Raw genomic sequence first — 21,741 nt, forward strand, 5'->3', positions numbered from 1 at the left:
AGTGGATAAGGGAGATCTTAGATTTCCATTCATCTAGCATTGCACTCTCGTCTGGAGTGGCAGACTTCATATCTCAGTTCTACCCACCCCGAGATCAATTCAAGAGCTTCTCGTTTAAGACGAGCAGCTCTGAATTCCATTCCATTCCATTTCGTTCATCTTCTCAGTGCTCATTCCCAGCGGCACCTACCGCATATCCACTACACTAAACACCAAGAAATATATAACATACATGAGGGGGGAAGTTGCTGGACCATCAAACGCCGCATTAGCGTTCTATGCTCCTTGAAATTAGAAGCGTGGCTACTAGCTCTTTAGGCACGCAGTCAATGTAACAAAAAAGTATCCGACGTGGGAAAGTAGTAAGACAAGTATGTGATAATGAGGTTGCAGGAATTTTCAAGCGCCATGGAGATGCCGGAACGGGTGCTCGATTTGAGACGAGCCATTTTGATACTGGAGAAGCCGAAACTGACGAAGAGTGAGGTCTGAGAATTGCTGGGGAATGATGTTACAGAAAAAACCACCTAGAAATTGTTGAGCGACTTCTTAGCTTAGATGTAATCCCTTGCACTCTTTTGTAACTCGATCAGCCGCCATCCCCTCGTTTCTGGGTTGTTTACATCCTCTGGGATCCTTGTGACACCAATTGCATACGTGACCTGCTGTACTTTGTCGTCCATACCAGCGGCCAGTTCGTTGCTCTTAGCGTTCCTATAAACATGCACTTCTTGCGTCCGACATGTTAGGATAAACACCGGAACCTCTCCTGGTTCTAGAATGCGCGCAGATAGAATGTCGACATGCCGGATGTCGAGAATGCGGCCATCTGACTTCAGTCCTGCGGTAGTATACTGCTGCATCAATGCCGCGTAAACCTGGTACTGTGCAGCAGATAACCAAAGCTTTAGGGTTTCAACATCGCCTTTAACATATGCGTCCAGCGCTTCCGGCAGAATATATTCGCGCATCTCTGTCAAAAATGATTCAAGTTGGAAATTGGGATCCATTTCTCTGAGCTTTTTGATGACCATAGCGGTCTCGTTCTCTGCGAAGAACCCAGTGAAGCGATCTGAAATGCTCCGAGCAGTAGATATGAGAGGGTTTTCGGATTCCTGGTAGGTAGACTTGAGGGAGAAAATTGATTGCATGAGGCGGGAGGAGTCGCGGAAGTCCCGCCAAGATTCTTTCCACTTAGCATCTTTGTGAAGGGTAATGTTTGTACCAGCGCTGTAAGATCAATCTAGGTCAGTCCAATCCAAGGATATATCGGAGTCACACTTTAACAGGGAAATCATACTCCGGGTCCTCCTCGATTGGGCCTGTAGGATGTTTCCCGCCCGCCCTCTGCAATTCATTCAACTCTCTCAACTCTCTCTTCTTCCTCCTCTCTTCCTTCTCCACCCACCCCCCATATCTTGATGAGCTCCCATCATCTATAATTTCTTTCACGCTCTTATAAGCTTCTGTTTCCCGCACAGGTCGCGTCACCTTCTCAATCCCTCGGCCAGCAGCATTGACAGATTTACGGACGCCCTTGACCACAGGAGTATCCCATGTCCAAGCGGCACCATGTCCAATTGCCTTCCCCGTTGTTTTCAATGCCTCGGCAGTCTTCGAGGTTGCCGCATCGGTGGCCTGACTGTATGCAGACTTCGCTTTCCGCACAGTTGGATTTTGAGTAAAATCATTGACGCCGGATGCAAGAGCTTTGGTAGATTCGTTCCATTCCTTTGACGCTTTGAATTCGGATTTCAGCGTCTCTGTAAAGACTTGCCAGGGGGTCTTGTCGCCGTGAGGCGGTGGAGGCGGAGGCTCTTCCTTTGACTTCTCCTTTTCTTTCTCTCCTTCTTGTTCCTTTTCAGAAGATTCCCCTTCGCCAGCCTTATTGCCTTGCGCCTCGCCCTCCTTGCCCTCTCCAGCTGACTTTTCCCCTGCAGATGAGGCCTCGGATGATGCGCCTTCCTTTCCAACCGACTCAGCTTTAGCTGCCTTGCTTTTCACATCTCCCTTTTGTGCTTGCTGGTATAATTGCGAACGGGAGTGGAAGTGGCGGGTATAAAGTGAGGAGGTTCGGAAGAGAATATTATCCAGCTGGAGATCGCTTGGGTGAAGGACAAAGGGAGAAGACGGGAGAAGTTGAGGGAGAAGGGGCTGTCTCTGCGCGAGAGACCGCTGAGAAGCTAGAGGCGATGTAGATAACCGCCTATACGCAGCAGTTCGTCCGTGTATCGCAGTGGGCGTTGAGGAAAATGGATTAGCAGTTCCGCATCTCGCCCGCGTCGAGAGGACGCTTCCGGTCAGCGCTCTCATGCTAGGTAAAATTATAATACAATTCAGAGGTGGAGGGGAGTAATGGCAGTGAGGAGTGGTGAAAGCCAGATAATGGGCCGGAGTATGGTGATGGAATGAAAAAGTTCGTCCCGACGCTCGGACAAGGCGCAGGTCGTTACAGAGTACTGCAGTAATTTTTAGTCGCGCCTTTAGAGATTCGTTGAGGACCTTTAAACGTATTTTAAAGGTAAATTATGGTGAAACATGTACGGTATTTATATTAAGATTACTATTAAAAATAACCGTTCAGTGAGCTATGTTATTGATACCCGAAAAGCTGAAGAAGGAACGATTAAAAGGGTCGCGCTAAGGACCAACTATGGCGGACTAAACCGCCAACCCAAAATGCCGAGAAGAAATCAACACTATCTGAGAATCGTCAAACTTTTGGCTGTGGCTACAATTGAGTCTCACCTATCCAGTCCAACTATTTCTCCTCACGATGAGCAGATGTACGGTGATGCGCCTGCTTGAAGCCTTCAAACCCTCTATTTGCGCATCCTGTCGTCTGAAACTATCCCAGCAACCCTTCCTCTCCCGACCTTTCTCGAGCACAACCACCAACCGCGCGGATAACCGACATTTTATGGATCCAATCAGACCCCTTGAATCAATAGCCTCTCAATTCCAAAAATCCAGCTCCAGCGCCAACGGCTTGGGGTCAAGCCTAATTCCCGATATGCCAGACGACCTCTCCTCTCTGGTCTCCTCTCCTATTGTCGAACAACAACAACATCATCTTCATATTTACGCAACCAAACACAACACGCACATTACCCTCACAAAGCCTAACCGCGATGCACTAATATCTGTATCCTGCGGGAATATTGGATTTCGGAAAGCTGGAAGGGGCACGTATGATGCGGCGTATCAGCTAGCAGCGTACGTCATGAGCCGAATCCAGGATCAGGGCCTCTTGACTCAGATTAAGAAGCTAGAGATTGTGTATAGAGGTTTTGGGCCTGGAAGGGAGGCAGCCAGCAAGGTAATTATGGGAAGTGAGGGTAGGAACATAAGAAACAAGATTGTGAAGTTGACGGATGCAACGAGGTTAAAATTCGGAGGAACAAGAAGTCCTGCACCAAGGAGGTTGGGTTGAGATTAATAGGGCCTGTGAGATTTGGAGTTATTAAAAAGACGGTTTCAGCAGTTATATATAAGACATACGGATACTCGGCATATAGGGCTTGTGCTCTGAGCTTTGTTGGAAGACACTTGTACAACTTTGTATTATCAAGGCTATGGCCATGCAACCGTCATATAGAGCTATCGAAGAACCTTTCGAGGCACGACGCCGGCGGGTTGTTGTAAATGTACATTCGTCAAGTTTCATATCATTTCCTTCAATCTTTCCATTGAGCGTTCGAGCACCATGGATCCATTACGACGAAATTTGTCTGGGCAGTGGCGCTCTCTCAGCGGGAGGCATTTCCCTCCCACTTGTATCTTTCACAGGAACAAGTCTGGGACCTTCATTCCTCGTGACTGACTGCTTTGTTCTTGGGACGCCACTACCACCGCTACTGATTCGATCCATTTCATTATCCCAATTCTCCTGCTCGTCCTGCGATGGACGGTTTCTCCGTCTTTGTTCACTTCGCAACATTGACGATCTCTCATCTTCGAGGTCCTCTTCATTAACGAGTTCTCCATCCGCAGTATCATGATCCGGTGGAGCTATCCATTCCCGTGGTACTACGCATGGCAGAGCTACGCCTATGCTTGCGGCACGATTGAGCCAGCTAGGAGCTGGGCGAGACGTGAGCTTCTCGCAGAGATAAGATGTAAAATGATTGCAGTTATTGGTGAGGAGGTTGTAGGAGGTCCCTTGGAACTTCTGAGAAGCCTAAAGTTGAAGCGTTAGCATCCATTCTGTGAAAGCGCTTCATCTAGTTGTCCTACTTCTCGGATAATCTCTTCAAGCTCTTCATCGGGTCGAAAAGAGAACCCTTGAAGAATCTCTAATCTGAAAGTCCCTCCGGGCGGTTCTAATCGAGGTCTGTGATCGTTTAGAGACATATTTAACCAACATATGGCGGTTGGCGCTTACCTATTCCAGTATACGCCAGTGACACCGCGCTTTTCATGACCGCCATATGCGTATTCCTTGTTCCTAATAATAATTCCAGAGTGAAGTAGAGATCCCCCTATTGTCCAGAGCAAAGATGAAACTTTCCCGGGCTATAAAATAGACGTTCCATAAGTACTAAAAGATCATACATTTAGGACGTCATTGACAGGCGCTTACGGGTAACAAGTCATAAACATTGATTTTAATCTCTGTTTTCTGAGCAGATAGTGTAGAGCGATGAGCTCCAGAGCTTTTGCGAGATGGTTTTGGTCTGTTTGAAGGAGACATGTGTCTTTTTAGAGCTTTAGAAGCGGGTCCAGCCCGTCATCACAGGATATAAGCTCCACCAGGTAAATGATCAAAGGAAGAAAGGAATATCTACCTCAAGAAGAAGTATACAGAGGAATGAATCCGAATGTAGTTTACAAATATCTTAGGTCGTGTGAGCTTGCGACAACAAAAGCGTGCACGGTGCGCCGGGACTCGGAATGGATTAACTCATCGGCATGCGTGGGGTGCTGAATTTCTGCTCTGGTATTCTCTCTGCCCAACCAAACCCTAGGCCCACCATTGAGGAGGACTCAGCGCAGTCGTCTCCTCTGATTCATCCCCCACCACGAACGCCCCAGGTGCTTTCCGCCTACCTTTCTCTTCTTTGATACCCATATTTCGGCGATCAGCAGCAAGTACTGCAATCGTATTCACACCTACTCTTTGTTCAGCCTCTCACCCTCCCGTTTATTTCCAACTCACCCTTGTCAGAACATACGCCAGTAAGAAGAAAATGCCCCCAAAGAAGGCTGTAAAGGAGGAGAAGATTTTGCTTGGCAGGCCCGGCAACAACCTGAAGAGCGGCATCGTATGTAGGAAGCCACCCCAATAATTGATTGCTTCAAGTTCTCACCCTGACAGTGATTCTCAGGTTGGGCTTGCGAACGTAGGGAAGTCTACGCTGTTTCAAGCAATCACGAAATGCCATCTTGGCAACCCTGCCGTAAGTTTTCAGTCCCTGATAACCTGCCGAAAAATTAGTTCACACATCAGCTAGAACTTCCCTTATGCCACTATCGACCCCGAAGAAGCTCGCGTCATTGTCCCCGACGAACGATTTGACTGGCTAGTGGAACACTATAAGCCCAAATCTGTTGTTCCGGCCAACTTGACTGTATACGACATTGCAGGTCTCACAAGAGGCGCCTCCACTGGAGCTGGTCTTGGCAATGCTTTCCTGTCACATATTCGCGCCGTCGATGCCATCTTCCAAGTCGTAAGATGTTTTGATGACGCCGAAATCATTCACGTTGAGGGCGATGTGGACCCGGTTCGTGACTTAGATATCATCAGTGAAGAGTTGCGAATCAAGGACATTGAATTCGTAGAGAAAGCTCATGAGAGTCTTGTCAAGCAAACTAGGAGAGGCGGACAGAGCTTAGAGATGAAGAAGCTCAAGGAGGAGCAAGCTACTGTTGAGAAGATTCTTGCTCTGCTGAAGGATGGCAAAGATGTTAGGAAAGGCGACTGGAGTCCTAAGGAGGTAAGTTAGATCCTTCGCTTATACTTGGCACCATTTCACTGCAACATGATGACAAAGAGCGATTGCTCTATAATCCCAGCTCTTCGAAAGCCTCATTCATCTCACGTAGAGGCTACCATGAGAAGAAGTCCAACCCTGAATTGCGTTCACTAAACTTTTATTTTCCTCTTGCACACAATCCGATCCGCGTGTTGACCTAGCCATACAGGTTGAAGTCATCAACCCTCTATTTCTTCTTACAGCCAAGCCTGTCGTCTACCTCGTCAATCTCAGCGAGAAGGACTATATCCGGCAGAAGAACAAGCATTTGCCCAAGATCGCCCAATGGATTAAGGAGCATGCTGAGGGCGACCCTATTATTCCCATTTCCGTCTCATTCGAAGAGCGTCTAACGAGATTCGAGACTGAGGCCGAGGCCGAGGAGGAGTGCAAGAGACTAGGGACGAAATCGGCACTCCCCAAGGTCATTGTGACTATGCGCAAGGCTCTCAATCTTGGTAGTTTCTTCACAACCGGCACAGACGAAGTTAGACAATGGACGATACGGAACGGAACCAAGGCGCCACAAGCCGCAGGCGTGATTCATGGCGGTAGGTTTTGGCTCCGATTCGCCAGCAGCTATGAAGTGCTAACGCTAAATCTTTGTAGATTTCGAAAAGACTTTCATCCAGGCAATTGTATACAACTACGGCGTTTTGAAGGAGGAAGGAGACGAAGCCGGCGTCAAGGCGAAGGGCAAGGTTTTGACCAAGGGAAAGGACTATGTGGTAGAAGATGGTGATATTCTACTTATAAAGGCAGGAGCTGCGAAAGGATAATGGCCTCTGGCATTGACCAAGGCACTCCTTGACATAGAATTCACTCATCTTTGATGTTACGATGAATAAATAGATACTAAGTCTACTACGTCGAATGATAACGCCGTACTAGATAAATGAAATTCTAGATGTCGTTTTGGTCTAGGTATATGATTGCTCGTTGAGAAAATGGATGATCGGCTCTTTGCTGTCCTCAACGTTGGCTGGCAGATTTTTGGCCATCTGCAAGGACTATTGGACGGAAGGGAGCACGGCCTTTGAGGCGATTATCCATGGCCTGCGTAGCTTGATCACCCACCCGAAGGGTGGACATCTAAATCGCCTGGACACCTTAACAGCTATAATTAATCAACTTTCTTAATTTTTTAATTACTACACAACCACCAATATTAACTAAAAACTAGGTCTCTCACCTTGCTTAAGCCATCCGTAACGGCAAATATCCCTCAATTGCAGAGGTAACGCGTGAGAATCCTATGTTACGGACCTTATATCAGCAGTAGTACGGCTCCCAACGCCACCAGAGGATCGATTCTCAAACACAGCCACATGCCAAAATGTCAGTCACTGTCACGAAGCTCCTTCCCTATGTTCTGATTGCGCTATTTCGTCCCCTCAGCCCACACAAGTCTTTGCATCTAGTCCCGCAAACCCCCGTCCTTCCTGACCCTCTTACTGTTGATCTCCAGTTCCCTAATGTCTTCATCGACACCTCCCTCTCTTACACCACAGCCGCGGAGCCCTTAAACAATCAGACTTCATCTCACACAGACTCCACTGCGGCATCTGCTAAAAACCAAAAATCATCCAAGACCAAATCTGCAGCAAAAACACCAGATTACACCTGCCCCAACGAAATCGACGAGTTTGACATCTTCATCTGCAAGGATTGCGGAGGTGTAGTGGATGCTACCACTTATCTAAACAACGGGAGATCCGAATGCGAAGTGTGCTGGGGTGCGTCTCATCATTCTACTTCCTTTCTCTTCCTTTCCCAGCACTTGATATACATCATCCCAAGATCGGGAGGCGGAGTACAGCATGACTGACTGTGAGATCCATCCATAACTTGAAGATGGAATGTGGAAGGACTGCCCGTGCTACGAGATTCCGGGGCGGGGAATTTACCCCTACAGGAGACAAGTTTCTTACCATTTAGCGGCCAGTACATGTCCGGATAAGCCGTAGTGGCGGGCGAAGAAAATGTTGATTATGACGCGCTGACCCGAAGATAAAGCATATATCAATCCAAACTATATAAACTACCTAGGCAGTGACTAAGGTCTTCAGAAGTCACATCAAAAGCAACACTGACAACTTGCTATAGTCCTTTGACTGCGGACTGTTTGCCGCTCCATGTATAGGAATATATCGTGCAGCAAAAATAAGGGGAAGCTTTTAGCAAATAGATTGCCAAATACCACCCTTTTCATCTTACGTTTACGCTCTAATCGCTTTTCAGCTGTTAACAATCGCGAAAGTTTTGTTTATAAAGCTTGTAGAGTTATCAAGCGCTTTAAAATAGTGCGGAAATTGACAGAATCTGTTAATGTTTCGCAGAGATATCGCGCGCGAAGTGAGGTGGTTGTAGGGCGAATGGTGGGGCAGATTAGTTATCTAGAAGTGATTTTCGCTTGGCAATCGCCATCACTTGGCACCTACTTAATACTAAATATCTTAGGCTTAAATAAGGCTATAGAGGCCTATATAAAAGGCCTATATAGATAATTTTTAACTATAATAGGTTTTTAATACTGTAAATTTTATTAATAGTAAATACACGAAATGCCTCCGTACTATACCGTATATTAAAGCAGCCTAAGATCCTTGCTATAATAACACCTATCTTTCACTAATATTACGTTCCAATCATACACATGAGGGAACATTCATTTAGTTTATGCCTGGCCATATGGAATTTGGATAGGTTTCTGGAGTACTTCAAAACTAAGTATATAGAGGACATTCATACTTTCCTTAAGTAGCTGAAGCCATTCATAATAAGTTGGTGGGGCGTCGGTTAAGGCGCCCAAGACGGAGTGTAGAAATCCAATGGAATCTTCCACCAAACTAAGATACTGTAGCACCTTGAACTTTGTCTATAATAGCCTTCACGTGTTCCGATTCTCACCAACCCCAACCCCTACTTCTATAATATAGAGACCTTCAGTCACCTCTGATTAATATTCCTAATCACACTCTAACTCTCTACAACCACCACAATGGTACCCCGCCTCGTCCCGTTTGCAGAGCTATGCTGTTACTAACATTCGCACAAAGGCAACCGTAACTTCCCAAAAGCGCCTTGCGCTTGCCATAATTGACTTCCTCTCCACCTCCCTCACCGATGGCACCGTCTCCTCCGAAGACTCGGAATCGATCGAGATCGCCTCCAACTGCATCGCCGAAGCGTTTAAAGTCGACCCCACGGACACCGCAGCCACAGCCGACGCACTGGGCGGCCAGAACCTGCTGGCCGTCTACTCGGTCTACGAGAAGTTGAAGGGCAAGAGCACGCCCAGCACGAAGGGCGAGTCGAGCGCGCAGGAAGCTCGCCCCGCGACGCCGGCCACGGGAGCGCCTTCGACGCCGGCGGCGGGAGGGAAAGACGAAGCAGAGAAGCTGAAGGCACAAGGCAATGCGGCCATGCAGAAGAAAGACTATGCCAGCGCCATTGACTTTTATACCAAGGCGCTGGAGATCGTGCCGCTCAACCCAATCTATCTGTCGAACCGCGCGGCGGCTTACTCGGGTGCCCTGAAGCATGAGGAGGCGCAGCAGGATGCTGAGATGGCCGTGGCGGCGGACCCGAAGTATAGCAAGGCGTGGTCGAGGCTCGGCCTGGCCAGGTTTGCTCTGGGAGATGCTAAGGGCAGCATGGAGGCCTATAAGCAGGGCATGGAGGCTGAGGGTGGCGGGAGTGATGTCATGCGACGCGGGTACGAGACCGCGAAGAAGAGATACGAGGAAGAAGCAGGAGATGTCGGCGCCCCTGATGCAAGTACGCGAAGCGCGCCAAGCGCAGGAGCCGGCGGGATGCCGGATCTATCAAGTCTAGCAAGTATGTTTGGAGGCGGCGGTGGAGGTGGTGGGATGCCAGATCTCAGCCAGATGATGAACAATCCGATGGTCAGGCAGATGGCACAGCAGGTCATGCAAAACCCAGACATGTTGAACAGCATGATGAACGATCCCAGAGTTGCCCAGATGGCCGAGAGATTTGGCGGTGGAAGAGGGGACGGGCAAGGAGGCGGCGTGCCGGATCTTTCAAGTTTGATGAACGACCCGAGCATTGCGGACATGTAAGAGAACATCCTCTACTAGGTATTGATTCATGCTGACTGGGTGCTTTCAGGGCGAAGAATTTCATGGGAGGAGGACGAGGTACTCCCCCACAGTGAGAAGCTTTCCTGTTGGTTCATTTGGTTCACTGAGATCTCATGATATAAGGATTTGCATGGTGCTTCCGGATAGAAAATAATGATACCAAACGATGAGTTCAATTTATGCCGTGGAAGCTTTGCTGAAGGTCTTGACAATTGGTTTGAGCATCATATCATTCGATGTCCAAGTCAAGAGCACCTGAGTATTCCTATATGGTACTATCACAGGTGGTAAGCCCTTGATATCGTAGAGCCCGGCCCGGAGTAGAGAATCCCCCTGCTCTTCGCTGTAAGATGTTCTTTGACGTCTACTATGCCCATGCTCTGGCAGGAGCCCCCCAAGTACCCTTGGCTCTATCCAAGCGCAATCTCATATCCAGAACCCAAAGATGCACCAATTTCTCCACATAGCCTCAATCATAGCCCACTCACCCTAGATTCAAACCCCAAAGACCATCTCCCAGATAATGACCACTTTCCATTGCCTGCCCCTTCTTCACCTTCTTCATCTCACTTGTTCCCATCTTCAACACGCCCACGAAACATGCATGTTCCTTTCCCTCTGCCTCCACAACAACCACTGTCCCAGGCTCCAAATCCTCCTTGCCATACCTCTCATCCTCACCCTCTGCTTCCGGGTCCGGTAACCTCCCGCCTGCCGATGTTAACCCTGGTACCATGAGTGTAGCACCGGAGAGCACGAAGCGGATTGCGCCCCGGTCGATACGGACGCGTGGAAAGCAGTCGGGGAATTTATGAACGACGGAAAGGTGCGGGAGAAGGTCATCATCCATATGCTGGAAGAAGAGAGGGGTGCTGCCCAGTGTGTACAACGATACTCTGTCGGGCCTGCACGATGCGGTCCAAGTTAGCCCTCTTACATTCGGGTCTAATGGAATAGTCAGGGTAGAGGAATACGCGGGTTAAATCAAGGAAACACAGAGAGAAATATACGGGCAATTCACAGCTTTACTAAGTCTAACTGCTCCTTCTTCGGTATGATCTCATCAATGTGCGGCGCGAGGAGGGGGTGCTCTTCAACGACTTTGCTGCGGATGGCGCGTTGGGCCGACGACTTGACTTTGGATTTTGCCCCGGGAGTTATGCTGTTGGCTTAGTTAGCTATAGAGTAAGTGCTTATGAGGAGGCATGCTTACTCTTTCTTAAACATTTTGGCTAACTGGCGGGATTAATTGATACTGCGTGTTTCGGTGTTTGTGAAAGCTGCCCCACAAATTTGCGGCTCTTGCCTAAACTGGTAGCCGCGGGGTAGTTTTCACTGCTGCTCATAACTCCAATAAACTGATTCAGCGCCTAAAATATTGAAATGGAGTAAATATGAATGTACCAGCGAAATGTCACTTTCTATTAGTGTGTGAAGCTTATCAAATTCTATGGAGTCAAAATCATCCACGAGTTCGAGTGGCTCCCCCTAACCTCACGCTTGACATCACGGCTAGTACAGATATAAAAAGTATCTTTATTCTGCTAGCAAAATCAACCCAAAGACGCCGAGTTAAAATATGCTCATAAACTCATATACCGGCGTCACTGCAACCCCGTTATCGGAAAAGGAGCCCCTAGTCTATGGCTGAACGATGGCCCCATGTTCAAATCCATCTCCTCCATCCATTTCATCATCAATGTCTTCCTCGCTTTCTAACTCCTCATCTTCTTCCTCAAATCCGGTCTCTATTCTAGCCTGTCGTAGTCGCTCCTTCATTTGCTCTCGTTGCTCTGCCTGCCATCGACATAGCGCTGCTGCTGCATGTACCCTGAATCCAAAAACTCGAGGTTCGTATCGTTTCTGGGTTTTTGGTGGGAGCATTGCAGGATAAACCTGGAAGAGGATGTTGTGAAAAGACGTTCCAAAGTAAGCACCATCTATCGATGCATGTCGAGAGGATTTAGGGTTATAGAGGTCTTCACATCGTGCGCAGTAGAGCTTCACAGGAGAAGTATTTGCAACGTCGGATTGACCCATGGGAAGTAGAGGTTGTGCTTCACACATGACACGAGGACACTTCCCGAAATCTCCTTTCTTGAATTTCTCTAGCTAGTGTAGGTTAGCAATCGTCTTTTCATTCCTGTCCTAAACGTTAGCACGCACCATTTTCGTTAGACCCCTCGTTGTGACTATATATCTCGCGTGTACCAGGCCGTATAAGTGCCTCGCGGATTTCTCTATTTGCTCCCTCATTTCATCATCGCAATCGAGGTCGAACACATCGGTGACAAGATCAAGGGCATATTGATAGTATTGTACTTCGGTGTTCAGGCCGGTGAGGTTGAAACGGTCCGTCAGGTATTCCTCATCGATCTCGCAAAAGTACTCGTTTCCCCGCGAAGATATGAACTGACCGAAATCAAAGTTAGCAAAACTCTTCTTGCGCAAGTGAACGAGAGTACAGCAGAATATGCAAGGTTGTTGGGTGTCTGCATGTACGATCTATAGAGGACGGGCCGATGCAAGCGATTTCGATTGGTCCATAGTATCTGGCTACGACAAATAAACACCGGCTAGGCGGAGCTTCGGAATGGTCCAGAACTCCACCAGGAGGCTCAAATTCGTGAAGACGCATGTGACCAGCGTAAATGTGAACCAGCGAAGACCCCACCGAAAATACCCAGGACCCAATTGTGCGTAAACATCGGGGCTCGACTTCGGTGTCGGCCATTAAGCATGAATAGCTGTGTAATTTGGGTATACATTAGCTATGAGTATTCTTTTTGAAGGTATATCGAGGAGCTAGCTAGCGACGTACCATGCAAGCAAGACCAAAACTCCATCCTCATTTCTGCTTAAGACCATTGCGATTTATGTCGTAGGTTTTAGGGTTCTCAAGGCCGCTGTTACAGCACATTCCCGGCTGGAGCAATGTGCTGTGGTAAAAGTTGACTAGATTTTTTCATATTGTGGTGCTACTTCCAGATCCATGAACAGTATCCAAGGCTGAAGCAGAACACCTGGTAGGAGGAATTTGGAAATAATTCCAGGGAAGGTATAAGACAGCACATAGAGTAGGACCTACCCAGTCTCGCCAGTAACTTGTATAGTCGCTGTCCGTCTCACTATTGAAGTCGTCCATGGTTTAGGAGCTGATACAGGATGGGTGCCACTATGGGCCCTCGGGTGTTAACAAATACTATAAAGTAACAAATGGACACAATCTCATGGTGAGGGCACAGTGTTTATCAAGGTCATGGAAGTCGAGGTAAAAGAAAGTGGCATGTCCTTGGCAGGGCTGATCTAGAGATTTATTGACTAAGCAAGATAAGATAAGACAGAGCACTACTCCACCACCGTATTCCTCGCCTGCTCGCTCTTTACCATGAGTCAATCCCTTGAAATCATGGAGCCAGAGTTGACACTAATAAATTCTTCTTTAGAAGCTTTATGCATTTGCCAATCGTCATGTCAGGTTTGCTGGCTCTACCATGTTTCCCCTTCCCGTATACATTAGTGAAACATTCACCATCAACTAGCTACACAATCCTACCAGTGTTTAGGACTTGCCGAATCACAACGGGCCTGTCGTTCCTAATAAATATTGTATTGATATTACCCGGATATGAAACCATTACTACTAGCCCTAGAAAGCCTTTATTCTTTGTAGCTATTAATCAGCAGCCTCTACTCCGGAGTTCCAAGTAGATGGAAGAAACTCCATGGAGGAGGTTTCCATGGAGGATATACGGAGCTTATTGAAACCCCATGAGTTTCCATCCACTTAGATCTCTGCTCTAGTCCTAGTGATGAAGGCCTGCTTTGTGGCTAGGATAGCCCGTAGTGCCTTAGCGTATTTTTCTACGCAATATTTGATACATTGGAAATCAAAATGGCCATCTAGTTGTGTAACAGGGCCCACCAGTGGCAGTTGGTGAATGAGTTATGTGAAAGGAAGAAACCAATGTAAAATGACTGAATGTAAATATGATATTTTTTATATCGGGTATCTATGAAGAGGTGGCTGCAAAATTATAAGTTGTGCTATGCAGAACCTCTATGTAGCTTCTTTTAGGCTTTAGCACGTGTGATTACACAATGGAAAGAGTTGACAAATGACACGGAGAATCAGACAAGCAGAGTTACCCGTTTTCAGAAGAAAGTAAACTCCGTGTACGCGTTGACAATCTCCTTTTTGCAGACGAAAACTTCAAAGCGCTCGCATAGACCCTTTATCGATCGGTCGGTTTTGGCGAGTGGAGACATCATTTCGGGATGACTAGTAATAAATTGCTAATACATGTATCCCTATAAATTGAATTAATCGTTTGTGCTACAAAATTTGCGGTTATTAGGTTATTAGGAATAACACAAGAGAATAAAATCTCTCTTTTTAAACCAAAGAATACGTACTCAATGTATTCTCCAACGAGTCTATCGATCATGCGGGCGTTGGTCAACGGCGGCGGGCACTCAATCTTCATCTTCTTCAAGACACGCTGGAGAAACTCGTTTGTTTCTGTAGTGTGAAGTTGATCACTTGGTGGAAATTTCTCGCCTGTAGCTTCTTCTAGCGCGGGTATCATCTTAATCCTCTTCTAAGGTTTCTCTTAGTTGACTTCGTACTCTTCACCGTGTTGCGTGTGGTACTTGGTTACATAGCCGCCAGTTACTGCTTTAACCATCCCGGATACGAGTTCTTCTGTAAGGTCCATAATGTCGTAAACATCGGCGAAGGCCCAGTAGAATTCGCACGTGGTAAACTCTGGATTATAGGTTAAGTTCGATACTCTCATTTCGGAATTGACGTCCAATCTCGTATACACGTTCTAACCCTCCTACAAGTAGCATTTTGAGGTAGAGTTCTGGAGCGACTCTCATGTAGAGGTCCCTAGTCAAATAAATTAGCATAAGGAGCGTGTTGAGCAACCCGAGGACTAGAAGGCAGAGATATGAGGATGAAACACATGAAACGCTTTAAATTCCTAAACGATTGAAGTTGATGATCTGAAAGAAATTGGTTAAACCTACATGCCCAGATCGCTGTGAAATGTCTTGGAAGGCTTTGCTGTTGCTCCTCCAGCAATCTTGTTCATCATCGGCGTTTGAACTTCGAGGAAGTCCCTTGAGTCAAAGAAATCGCGAATGTATTTGACGATCTTAGTTCTTGCAGTGAACGTGTTCCGCGTAGAATCTGTGTAATTTATTATGAGTATTAAATCATGATCAAGGGGAATCTAGCTTACCGTTCGTGATTAAGTCCAAGAACCGCTGTCGGTGACGCTGCTCTTGGTCTTTGAATCCATAATGAACTGTTGGCAGCTAGAGTAGGTTTAGCAGAGGTTGTAAGAGGTGCTAAACATGCGTACCTGATGCAGGCAAGGTGTGAGGAGGAACACCTCTCGAGCAAAAATACCTATATTTATTTAGCCATAGCTTCTGGGATATATTTAAACTCATAAAGGTCTTACTCAGTTCTCCAGAGTCCCGAGACTTTGATTGTGTCCGACCGGGGAATCCAACAACACCAATCCAGTCTCTTCGAAGATGCTCATGCTGCTCTACGAATGGCGTACCAGTAGCTTTTTTCACCTCACACATTATTTGCATGGAGACTCCCTCAGCCTTAACATTGTAGAATCGTAGGATATTTCTATATGAACGCTTGGTCGTTATTCTTGCACCGACTTGGATTTCTACATCTTTCAATGTTTCTTGATGCCCTGATATTTCTCCACGAACTCGCCCGGTAAAGTATTGGTTTGGAATTTGTGTGGGTACCTTGTAAAGTGTTACTTTCGAGAGTTTCGCGAAAGTATAACCTGAAGTGGATGCAAAATATAGCATACGGATTAGGTTCTTTGCTCCCCCGGAGCTTGTCGATCTGCCTAGACCTGATTTCGAAGTATTGCTGCACGTATATTAGCTAAAGGTTTATAATGCAAGATATTTTTCGGAACGAACGTTTGGATTGAGGTCGCCTTCAAGCTCTTCTCCAGACTTCTCTTTCTTGAGCCTGGATAGCGCGGCGGCAGCCGCCTTGCTAGCCTTTTCGGCTTTCCTGGCTTCTGCCTCTCGTTGCTTTGAGCGTCTCTTAACTATGCGGGGTCAATTCAGTCATTGTTGAAATTCTTTTGGTCAAACTGACGTTCACTCTTCGAGACCGTGAAGGTGCTCAGCGCTTGCTGGGGTGGGATGAGAGGGAATTTCAGCACTAACACCCTGTTCGGAAGCCATATTGGCAAAGTAGTGTAGAAATTGGAGAAGAAGTCTAAATAGTCATATAGAGTCATCGAGAAATTCAGATTGGAGGGGCAGGTGGGGCCTAGCGTTGCTCACTTAAAATTTTACCAAGACCGTTAGTAGTCTGAGCCAATGAGTACCTATTTGATGGAAGGTTGAACGTCTGAGATGAGGTGGTATATGGAGATAGTATGTGAATTGCTTGATGTATTCGTTCGTATGAAACATCCAGGCCACGGATATCACTCTTAGCCAATCACAGTAGATTAACTTTAAAACCAACTCGGAGGTTCACCTCCCGCTCTATGCATCAAAAGAGTAAATAGAACGCTTAAAGTCCACTTAGGGATCCTGGAAGCTGGTAGCAACCTCGTAAATCTTGCCATTATCCCTGACCCTAGTTCTTCCCCTCTCTGGCTCGTTTAATTCCTTATCTTGCCCAATTCCTAAACCCCTTAATGCTCTTCTCATCCCTTCAAGCCTTGCTTTTTCGATTACAACCATCTTTCTTGCTAATTCCTTACATGCTTTTCTCCCCATCCCAACTCTCGTCTCCTGCCAAGATGCCAGCTCGCCCGCAACAACCTGTTGTGTACACCTGAGTTCTTTTCCTAGCCCCTCGAGCTCTATTAGGCTCTTGTCCATCTTCTCCGCTGCGTCTCGCTGGACCCTGTGTCTAGCATCATCGAGGAGGCCGAGGGGCCAGCGGTCCGACCGGCGTAGGGAAAGCGTATGCCGATCGATGGCTTTTTGAGTTGCTGACATTTGCGAAATCAGTGTGGTGGGGCGGTTGAGCGCCGTCAGGATGGCGGTGATAGTTGTACTGATGGCATGCATATTGTAGTAGAAGCCCGACAAAGGCGAAGCCTCGGACTGGGCAAGAGTTTTAGTATAACGCTCGACGGCAATGAGATGCTCTGCTGACAGGAAGGTTACAGACTGGACGGCGGTCGAGGCGAGGTGTGCTGCATCGATGAGATCAGACGAGGCAGCACGGAGTTTGTTGCAGCGCCTGAGAACGGATTTGGTGCTGTGGTGTACTGAGCGGACGGATTCACGCGCATGTTGGACAAATAGTTCGACCTCACGCACATCACGTATAGGTGAATATTCTTCCTTCACTCGCTCCACTCGAGTTTCAGCTTTACGAGCGGACCGTTCGGCAAGCATAGCGGGTTCCATGTCAGGGACAAGGAAGAACTCCCAGACCATTTCGTGGGTGGAAAATGTTGAATGTGTGAGGAGAACTTTAAGGAAAGAATCAAGTCGGATCTGCATGTCACGGAGGATGGCACGCGAAGGTCTGGAGGGAATGAGGAAGGGAGATGGAAAGTTGTTGATGGGAGGGAGCCAGGATGCTGGGTGCTCTTGTGCTAGCCATTTTGCAAGGTTCTCGAAGTCTATAAGAGAGCGACGGCAGGTTGTGACAGTAATTGTGGAGTTGCCGTTGGGCGCACCGGACTTTAGAACGAGGCGAATAGTACCGTCTTCGACGAAAAAGGAGCGTACAACGGTTGTGATTCGACCATCTGGTGTGGGATCGTTAGAGAGCAGGACAAGATCATCGATTCGATTGCGAACTTCGTCGTCTTTCGCCAGCTCAACGGCGGTGAGGCCACGCACGTCTTTGACAGACAGATCGACCCTAGCATCTCCAAAAAGTGCCCGCACCAGGTCGGTACGTGCATATTTGCTTGCAACCATCAATGGTGTGAATTGCTTATCGTTAGGAGCATTGACATCGGAGTCACAGTGGTAGAGTAGTTTTAGTGCTATCTGGGGATCATTGATGATGTGCAGTAGCGTGTTTCCCTTGCCATCGATGTGTTCATCTAAGTGCAGAGGTTTCCCGTCATCTTGGGCGTTGGTAGCTGCCAGTAGAGCAGCATCCACCATCCACCTGTACTCTTCGTGATCATAAGACCTGCATAAGGCAAATAGAGGAGTCTGTCCATTTTTGTCCTTCAATCGCCAGGGAAGCAAATGCCCTATACGGGATATAAGTCGCGGCTGGTTGAATAGGTAGTGAGCAACACATCTGCCTTTCGAGTCTTGCAAGGCAAAATAGTCCCTAATGACGTCTTCGTTCGGGGAATGTTCGAAGATGAAGTCTAAGAGTATATCGGTGGTTTTCGGATGTGGAAATTGAACGGCAGCGCTAAGCAATGTCGTCCCTTCGTTGTTGCAATCTTCGAGTACAATGCTCAGAGGGTAGCAATCGGATAAGCTCAGCAGATACTGCAGTGCCTTATCTTGCCTACTCTCGATAGCAATCATCAGGACTGACTCGCCTTCGGGTCCTTGAGTCCGTGAGAGCCTTTCAATAGACGTATCGCCTTCAATACCGCTACTCCGAGAGTCTACGGTATTTGTCCGAGATCTGAACGAGTATGCGGAGGAGCTTGAAGTGCTTCGAGTATCCATTGAAACCTTTTTCTTGATTTTCCTGCCTTCCGCCAGTGGTGGAGTTGGTGCTCTTTGGAATGGAAAAATATGAGCCAGCGGACCAGGCTCAATCCTATGACCACTATGATATGAGCTACGCCGCCCGTCATGTTCGTGGTCCTCGCCACTCAAGGTTATTCCACCCAAGGAAGAAATTTCAGTGAAGCTGTGGCTATGTTGAACATGTTTCGACCCATCTGAGCTGCCTCCCTCCTGCTCATCTTCATTCATAGCATCAAACGAAATGGCGCGATCAGGTTCCAGGACACTTTGCATTTCGGCGATATCGCCATTCTTCGTAGCTTGCCAGAGCTTCCGATTCCTGCGGCTTGATTTCCGTAAGCCCCCAGAGTCCCTCACGAGGTAGGAGACCACAGCTTCGAATGTGCTCATAGCATAGCCGATCTCGCCACTTTCAATATCATCGATGAAAACGAAATGTCGCATGTAAGAGAGGCGAGCTTGTAGATGTCGTACAGGAGACCGAATGACTACGACCAGAAGTAGAGAAACCAAAGTATCGGCGTTGATAGTTAGCATTGGGTCCTGCTTCTCAGAGCTCAGGTCCAAGGTTCCATTGGCTTTCGATTTGAGTTTTGGAGCATCGGAAGTTATTTCGGGCATCGTAATGTGTTTCTGAGTCGAAAGTAGAATCTCTACCATTTCCTGTGGACTTCCTGCTACACCCATCTTTTTGAATATGTCAACTGCTTTTGAAAGGCGAATTGCAAGTTCTTGTTTTCCTTTCTGACCGTTTCCGATGGTAATGCCGACCTGGGATATATCCACGTCTGCCATCTGCCTGATCCGGGCCTCCAATTCAAGGTCATCGAAACGTCTGATTGAGCAAAGTCGGGGGAATAGAACTGAGTGATGGACCTGCTCTGTGATATACCTTTCAATCATACGCTCAACAATTGGCCCAGTGAGATCGGTTGTCGCACCAAGTAAGGAAAGCTGCTGCTTATCGACCATTTGAAAAAGATCTATCGCAGCAGTGACGGCAGTCTCTAAAGATTTTCTCATGAGATCCTCTTCATTATCAAGCTCCAGTGTAGGATGAATGCCTCTGGAGCCATTGGGTAAGCTGCTATGTAGCGAAGTCGGCAGACTCTCCGTAGAGGATATAGAACTTCTCCGACGAGAGCTGAGGGACCCTGATCTCGATGATCGTGATGGTATTAATGGTAGCGGTTTCTCGAACTCTTTACCGAATTCCTTGAACAGTCTCTCAAGCCCTGGTTGCATCTGTCGGGCAATCATTGGAAAATGGTTTAGTAAATCGCCGAACGACTTGACCTCCTTCTTTCGTGGTAAGGAGGATATCGATCCATTTAAGGTATTTGAGTTGCCTTGTTCTAGCAAATTCTCGACCTTCTTGGGCAAAAGACTTGCAGGTACAATAGGTATGGCTTCGTAGGTTCCAATCAGAGGTCGGGAGATGTAATATATCAGCCATGGTTGCGCGTCGAATGTGTCCGGATAGAAGATCGCATCGCTCAGTAGCTGTGCTTGGTTTAGAGTTTTGAAACCTGTATTAATTAGCTTGATACATCCGTTGAATTGGCTAGTGTGATCTTTTGTACCTTTATTGCTGTAGACAAAAGCATCCTTTATTATCACCGTACGCCCATTGGCCGTAGAATACTGCTTTGCCTTCCCCCGATTCTCCCTGAAATTACCCCCATCTTTGATGTGACTATTCGGGCCCACTCCACCTGGCACCCGGAGCACATGGCTCGCAAGGAAGTCCTCCGAGCCGCTTAGATCAGCGTACAAGGCGTGCGTCTCGCGGTCGCGAGAGTTAAGGAGGACTTCGGTCGTTGGAACAAGCAAGACCTGATTGAGATAGCGACGGGGTTAGCGGCGGTAGGACTGAAAAGGATGGGAAGTTAAAACCTACGTGATGGTGAGCTGGCGAGCACTGCGTAGGGAGTGTGCTACGGAAGAAGGCCCGCAAGAATGGATTGAGGGGGTGCATCCAATCGACATTGAAGGTATGGGGGAAGGCTTCTAACGCGCAAGGCTCATGGGTCCTTGCGACTTTAAACCGGTCAAGCCGGTTAACTGCGCTGGTGATTTATCAGCTCCAATCGCAAACTGATGCCTGCAGGGCGAATTTGGCCAGGGGAAGATGGAGATAGCGGCGCAAGGTTAGATTTGGTAGCCGAGTGTTTTCGCATCAGAGATTCTCAAGAGAGATGGACTTGATTCTTGAACTGCTGTGCAAGGGTTGCGCTGACTGAGAGTTGAAGACGGAGGGCTACCTTGTGGCGATTGCGAAGCGCATACTGAGATCGTGAAAGTTGCACGGGAAGTGGGTCAGCATCCTTGCTCACTAGCGCCTTGGCATATAGTCTCTGCGAATCTCTACGACACTGCCACCTTCAATGAAGCTATCATTGCTTTTTATCGAGGCTTAGGTGTCTGCTCTTCTGGCATAAGTTGGACCGTAGAGCGGTCCTCTGTGCTGGTGGCTATGTACTTCTCAGTTTATGCTAGTCTTGCGATCGACTTGCCATCCTCACTATCCCTTGCACCGATAAGTGACAATAAAATGTGGCCCGTGCAACTTTCTCGTGTCAATGTAAGAGGCCAGTAAGGTTTCCGACTAGAACGTATGGATATCTAATCGACAGCATAGAATGAGAGCCGCAGGTGGGTCGAGGTGGAACGCACTTCATGTGTTAAAGGGCAATTGCTTTCTAACCTCTTCTATTCAGAGACCAATCGCTGGTTCTTCTCTATTATCTTACCTCAGCAAGCTCAGACGTGATTCTACTGGTGCGGATTTTCAATCGGTCCGCAAGCTGACTAACTACGTTTGTGCGAAACCACCAGAATCACGTCTGAGGGACATTTCCGAAGTTTCTTAAAAGTTCTAACAATATCCGCGTTGCGGAGGTTGCGGATATTAAAATAACTTAACACTAATACTTTATATTATTTCCTAAAGTTAATTAATT

At 47.5% G+C, this 21,741-nt stretch overlaps 10 protein-coding genes across 10 annotated transcripts; 4 read left to right on the forward strand and 6 right to left on the reverse strand.

Moving 5' to 3' along the window:
* Window positions 1–554: 554 nt before the first annotated feature.
* Window positions 555–2,313, reverse strand: K441DRAFT_546471 (Tim44-domain-containing protein; the record flags this gene model as incomplete). The annotated part of the gene is made up of 2 exons (XM_067642865.1): window positions 555–1,230; window positions 1,301–2,313. 2 exons carry the CDS (start codon window positions 2,311–2,313, stop codon window positions 555–557), a joined length of 1,689 nt encoding a protein of 562 aa, XP_067506934.1.
* A 392-nt stretch (window positions 2,314–2,705) lies between these two features.
* Window positions 2,706–3,442, forward strand: K441DRAFT_655266 (mitochondrial 37S ribosomal protein uS11m). Its single transcript, XM_067647822.1, has one exon. It carries the CDS (start codon window positions 2,777–2,779, stop codon window positions 3,431–3,433), a length of 657 nt encoding a protein of 218 aa, XP_067506935.1. The 5' UTR covers window positions 2,706–2,776; the 3' UTR covers window positions 3,434–3,442.
* A 273-nt stretch (window positions 3,443–3,715) lies between these two features.
* On the reverse strand, window positions 3,716–4,693 carry K441DRAFT_547570 (UPF0326 protein hag1; the record flags this gene model as incomplete). The annotated part of the gene is made up of 4 exons (XM_067642919.1): window positions 3,716–4,180; window positions 4,237–4,333; window positions 4,385–4,515; window positions 4,583–4,693. 4 exons carry the CDS (start codon window positions 4,691–4,693, stop codon window positions 3,716–3,718), a joined length of 804 nt encoding a protein of 267 aa, XP_067506936.1.
* A 269-nt stretch (window positions 4,694–4,962) lies between these two features.
* K441DRAFT_655267 (uncharacterized protein) lies at window positions 4,963–6,986 on the forward strand. The gene is made up of 5 exons (XM_067647823.1): window positions 4,963–5,264; window positions 5,328–5,399; window positions 5,454–5,939; window positions 6,148–6,529; window positions 6,588–6,986. Exons 1-5 carry the CDS (start codon window positions 5,190–5,192, stop codon window positions 6,755–6,757), a joined length of 1,185 nt encoding a protein of 394 aa, XP_067506937.1. The 5' UTR covers window positions 4,963–5,189; the 3' UTR covers window positions 6,758–6,986.
* Window positions 6,987–7,099: 113 nt separating this feature from the next.
* On the forward strand, window positions 7,100–8,127 carry K441DRAFT_655268 (uncharacterized protein). Its single transcript, XM_067647824.1, has one exon. The coding sequence runs from the start codon at window positions 7,315–7,317 to the stop codon at window positions 7,804–7,806; it is 492 nt and encodes a 163-aa protein (XP_067506938.1). The 5' UTR covers window positions 7,100–7,314; the 3' UTR covers window positions 7,807–8,127.
* Window positions 8,128–9,029: 902 nt separating this feature from the next.
* Window positions 9,030–10,315, forward strand: K441DRAFT_362070 (TPR-like protein). The gene has a single exon (XM_067641387.1). The coding sequence runs from the start codon at window positions 9,404–9,406 to the stop codon at window positions 10,061–10,063; it is 660 nt and encodes a 219-aa protein (XP_067506939.1). The 5' UTR covers window positions 9,030–9,403; the 3' UTR covers window positions 10,064–10,315.
* K441DRAFT_630388 (translation machinery-associated protein-like protein) lies at window positions 10,255–11,385 on the reverse strand. The gene is made up of 3 exons (XM_067646271.1): window positions 11,298–11,385; window positions 11,106–11,246; window positions 10,255–10,989 (listed from the first exon to the last, which is right to left on the reverse strand). Exons 1-3 carry the CDS (start codon window positions 11,309–11,311, stop codon window positions 10,569–10,571), a joined length of 576 nt encoding a protein of 191 aa, XP_067506940.1. The 5' UTR covers window positions 11,312–11,385; the 3' UTR covers window positions 10,255–10,568.
* Window positions 11,386–11,565: 180 nt separating this feature from the next.
* On the reverse strand, window positions 11,566–13,258 carry K441DRAFT_655271 (casein kinase-like protein subunit II beta). The gene is made up of 3 exons (XM_067647825.1): window positions 13,173–13,258; window positions 12,251–12,496; window positions 11,566–12,196 (listed from the first exon to the last, which is right to left on the reverse strand). The coding sequence occupies exons 1-3, from the start codon at window positions 13,227–13,229 to the stop codon at window positions 11,726–11,728; spliced, it is 774 nt and encodes a 257-aa protein (XP_067506941.1). The 5' UTR covers window positions 13,230–13,258; the 3' UTR covers window positions 11,566–11,725.
* A 981-nt stretch (window positions 13,259–14,239) lies between these two features.
* Window positions 14,240–16,324, reverse strand: K441DRAFT_674885 (class II aaRS and biotin synthetase; the record flags this gene model as incomplete). The annotated part of the gene is made up of 10 exons (XM_067650804.1): window positions 14,240–14,366; window positions 14,501–14,680; window positions 14,714–14,852; window positions 14,914–14,978; window positions 15,119–15,281; window positions 15,334–15,409; window positions 15,457–15,503; window positions 15,559–15,998; window positions 16,052–16,185; window positions 16,307–16,324. 10 exons carry the CDS (start codon window positions 16,322–16,324, stop codon window positions 14,240–14,242), a joined length of 1,389 nt encoding a protein of 462 aa, XP_067506942.1.
* Window positions 16,325–16,672: 348 nt separating this feature from the next.
* K441DRAFT_546384 (uncharacterized protein) lies at window positions 16,673–20,756 on the reverse strand (the record flags this gene model as incomplete). The annotated part of the gene is made up of 3 exons (XM_067642860.1): window positions 16,673–20,307; window positions 20,362–20,614; window positions 20,679–20,756. The coding sequence occupies 3 exons, from the start codon at window positions 20,754–20,756 to the stop codon at window positions 16,673–16,675; spliced, it is 3,966 nt and encodes a 1,321-aa protein (XP_067506943.1).
* Between the last annotated feature and the right edge of the window lie 985 nt (window positions 20,757–21,741).

The sequence above is a fragment of the Cenococcum geophilum genome (assembly GCF_001692895.1).
Source record: "Cenococcum geophilum 1.58 unplaced genomic scaffold K441scaffold_9, whole genome shotgun sequence".
Taxonomy (NCBI): domain Eukaryota; kingdom Fungi; phylum Ascomycota; class Dothideomycetes; order Gloniales; family Gloniaceae; genus Cenococcum; species Cenococcum geophilum.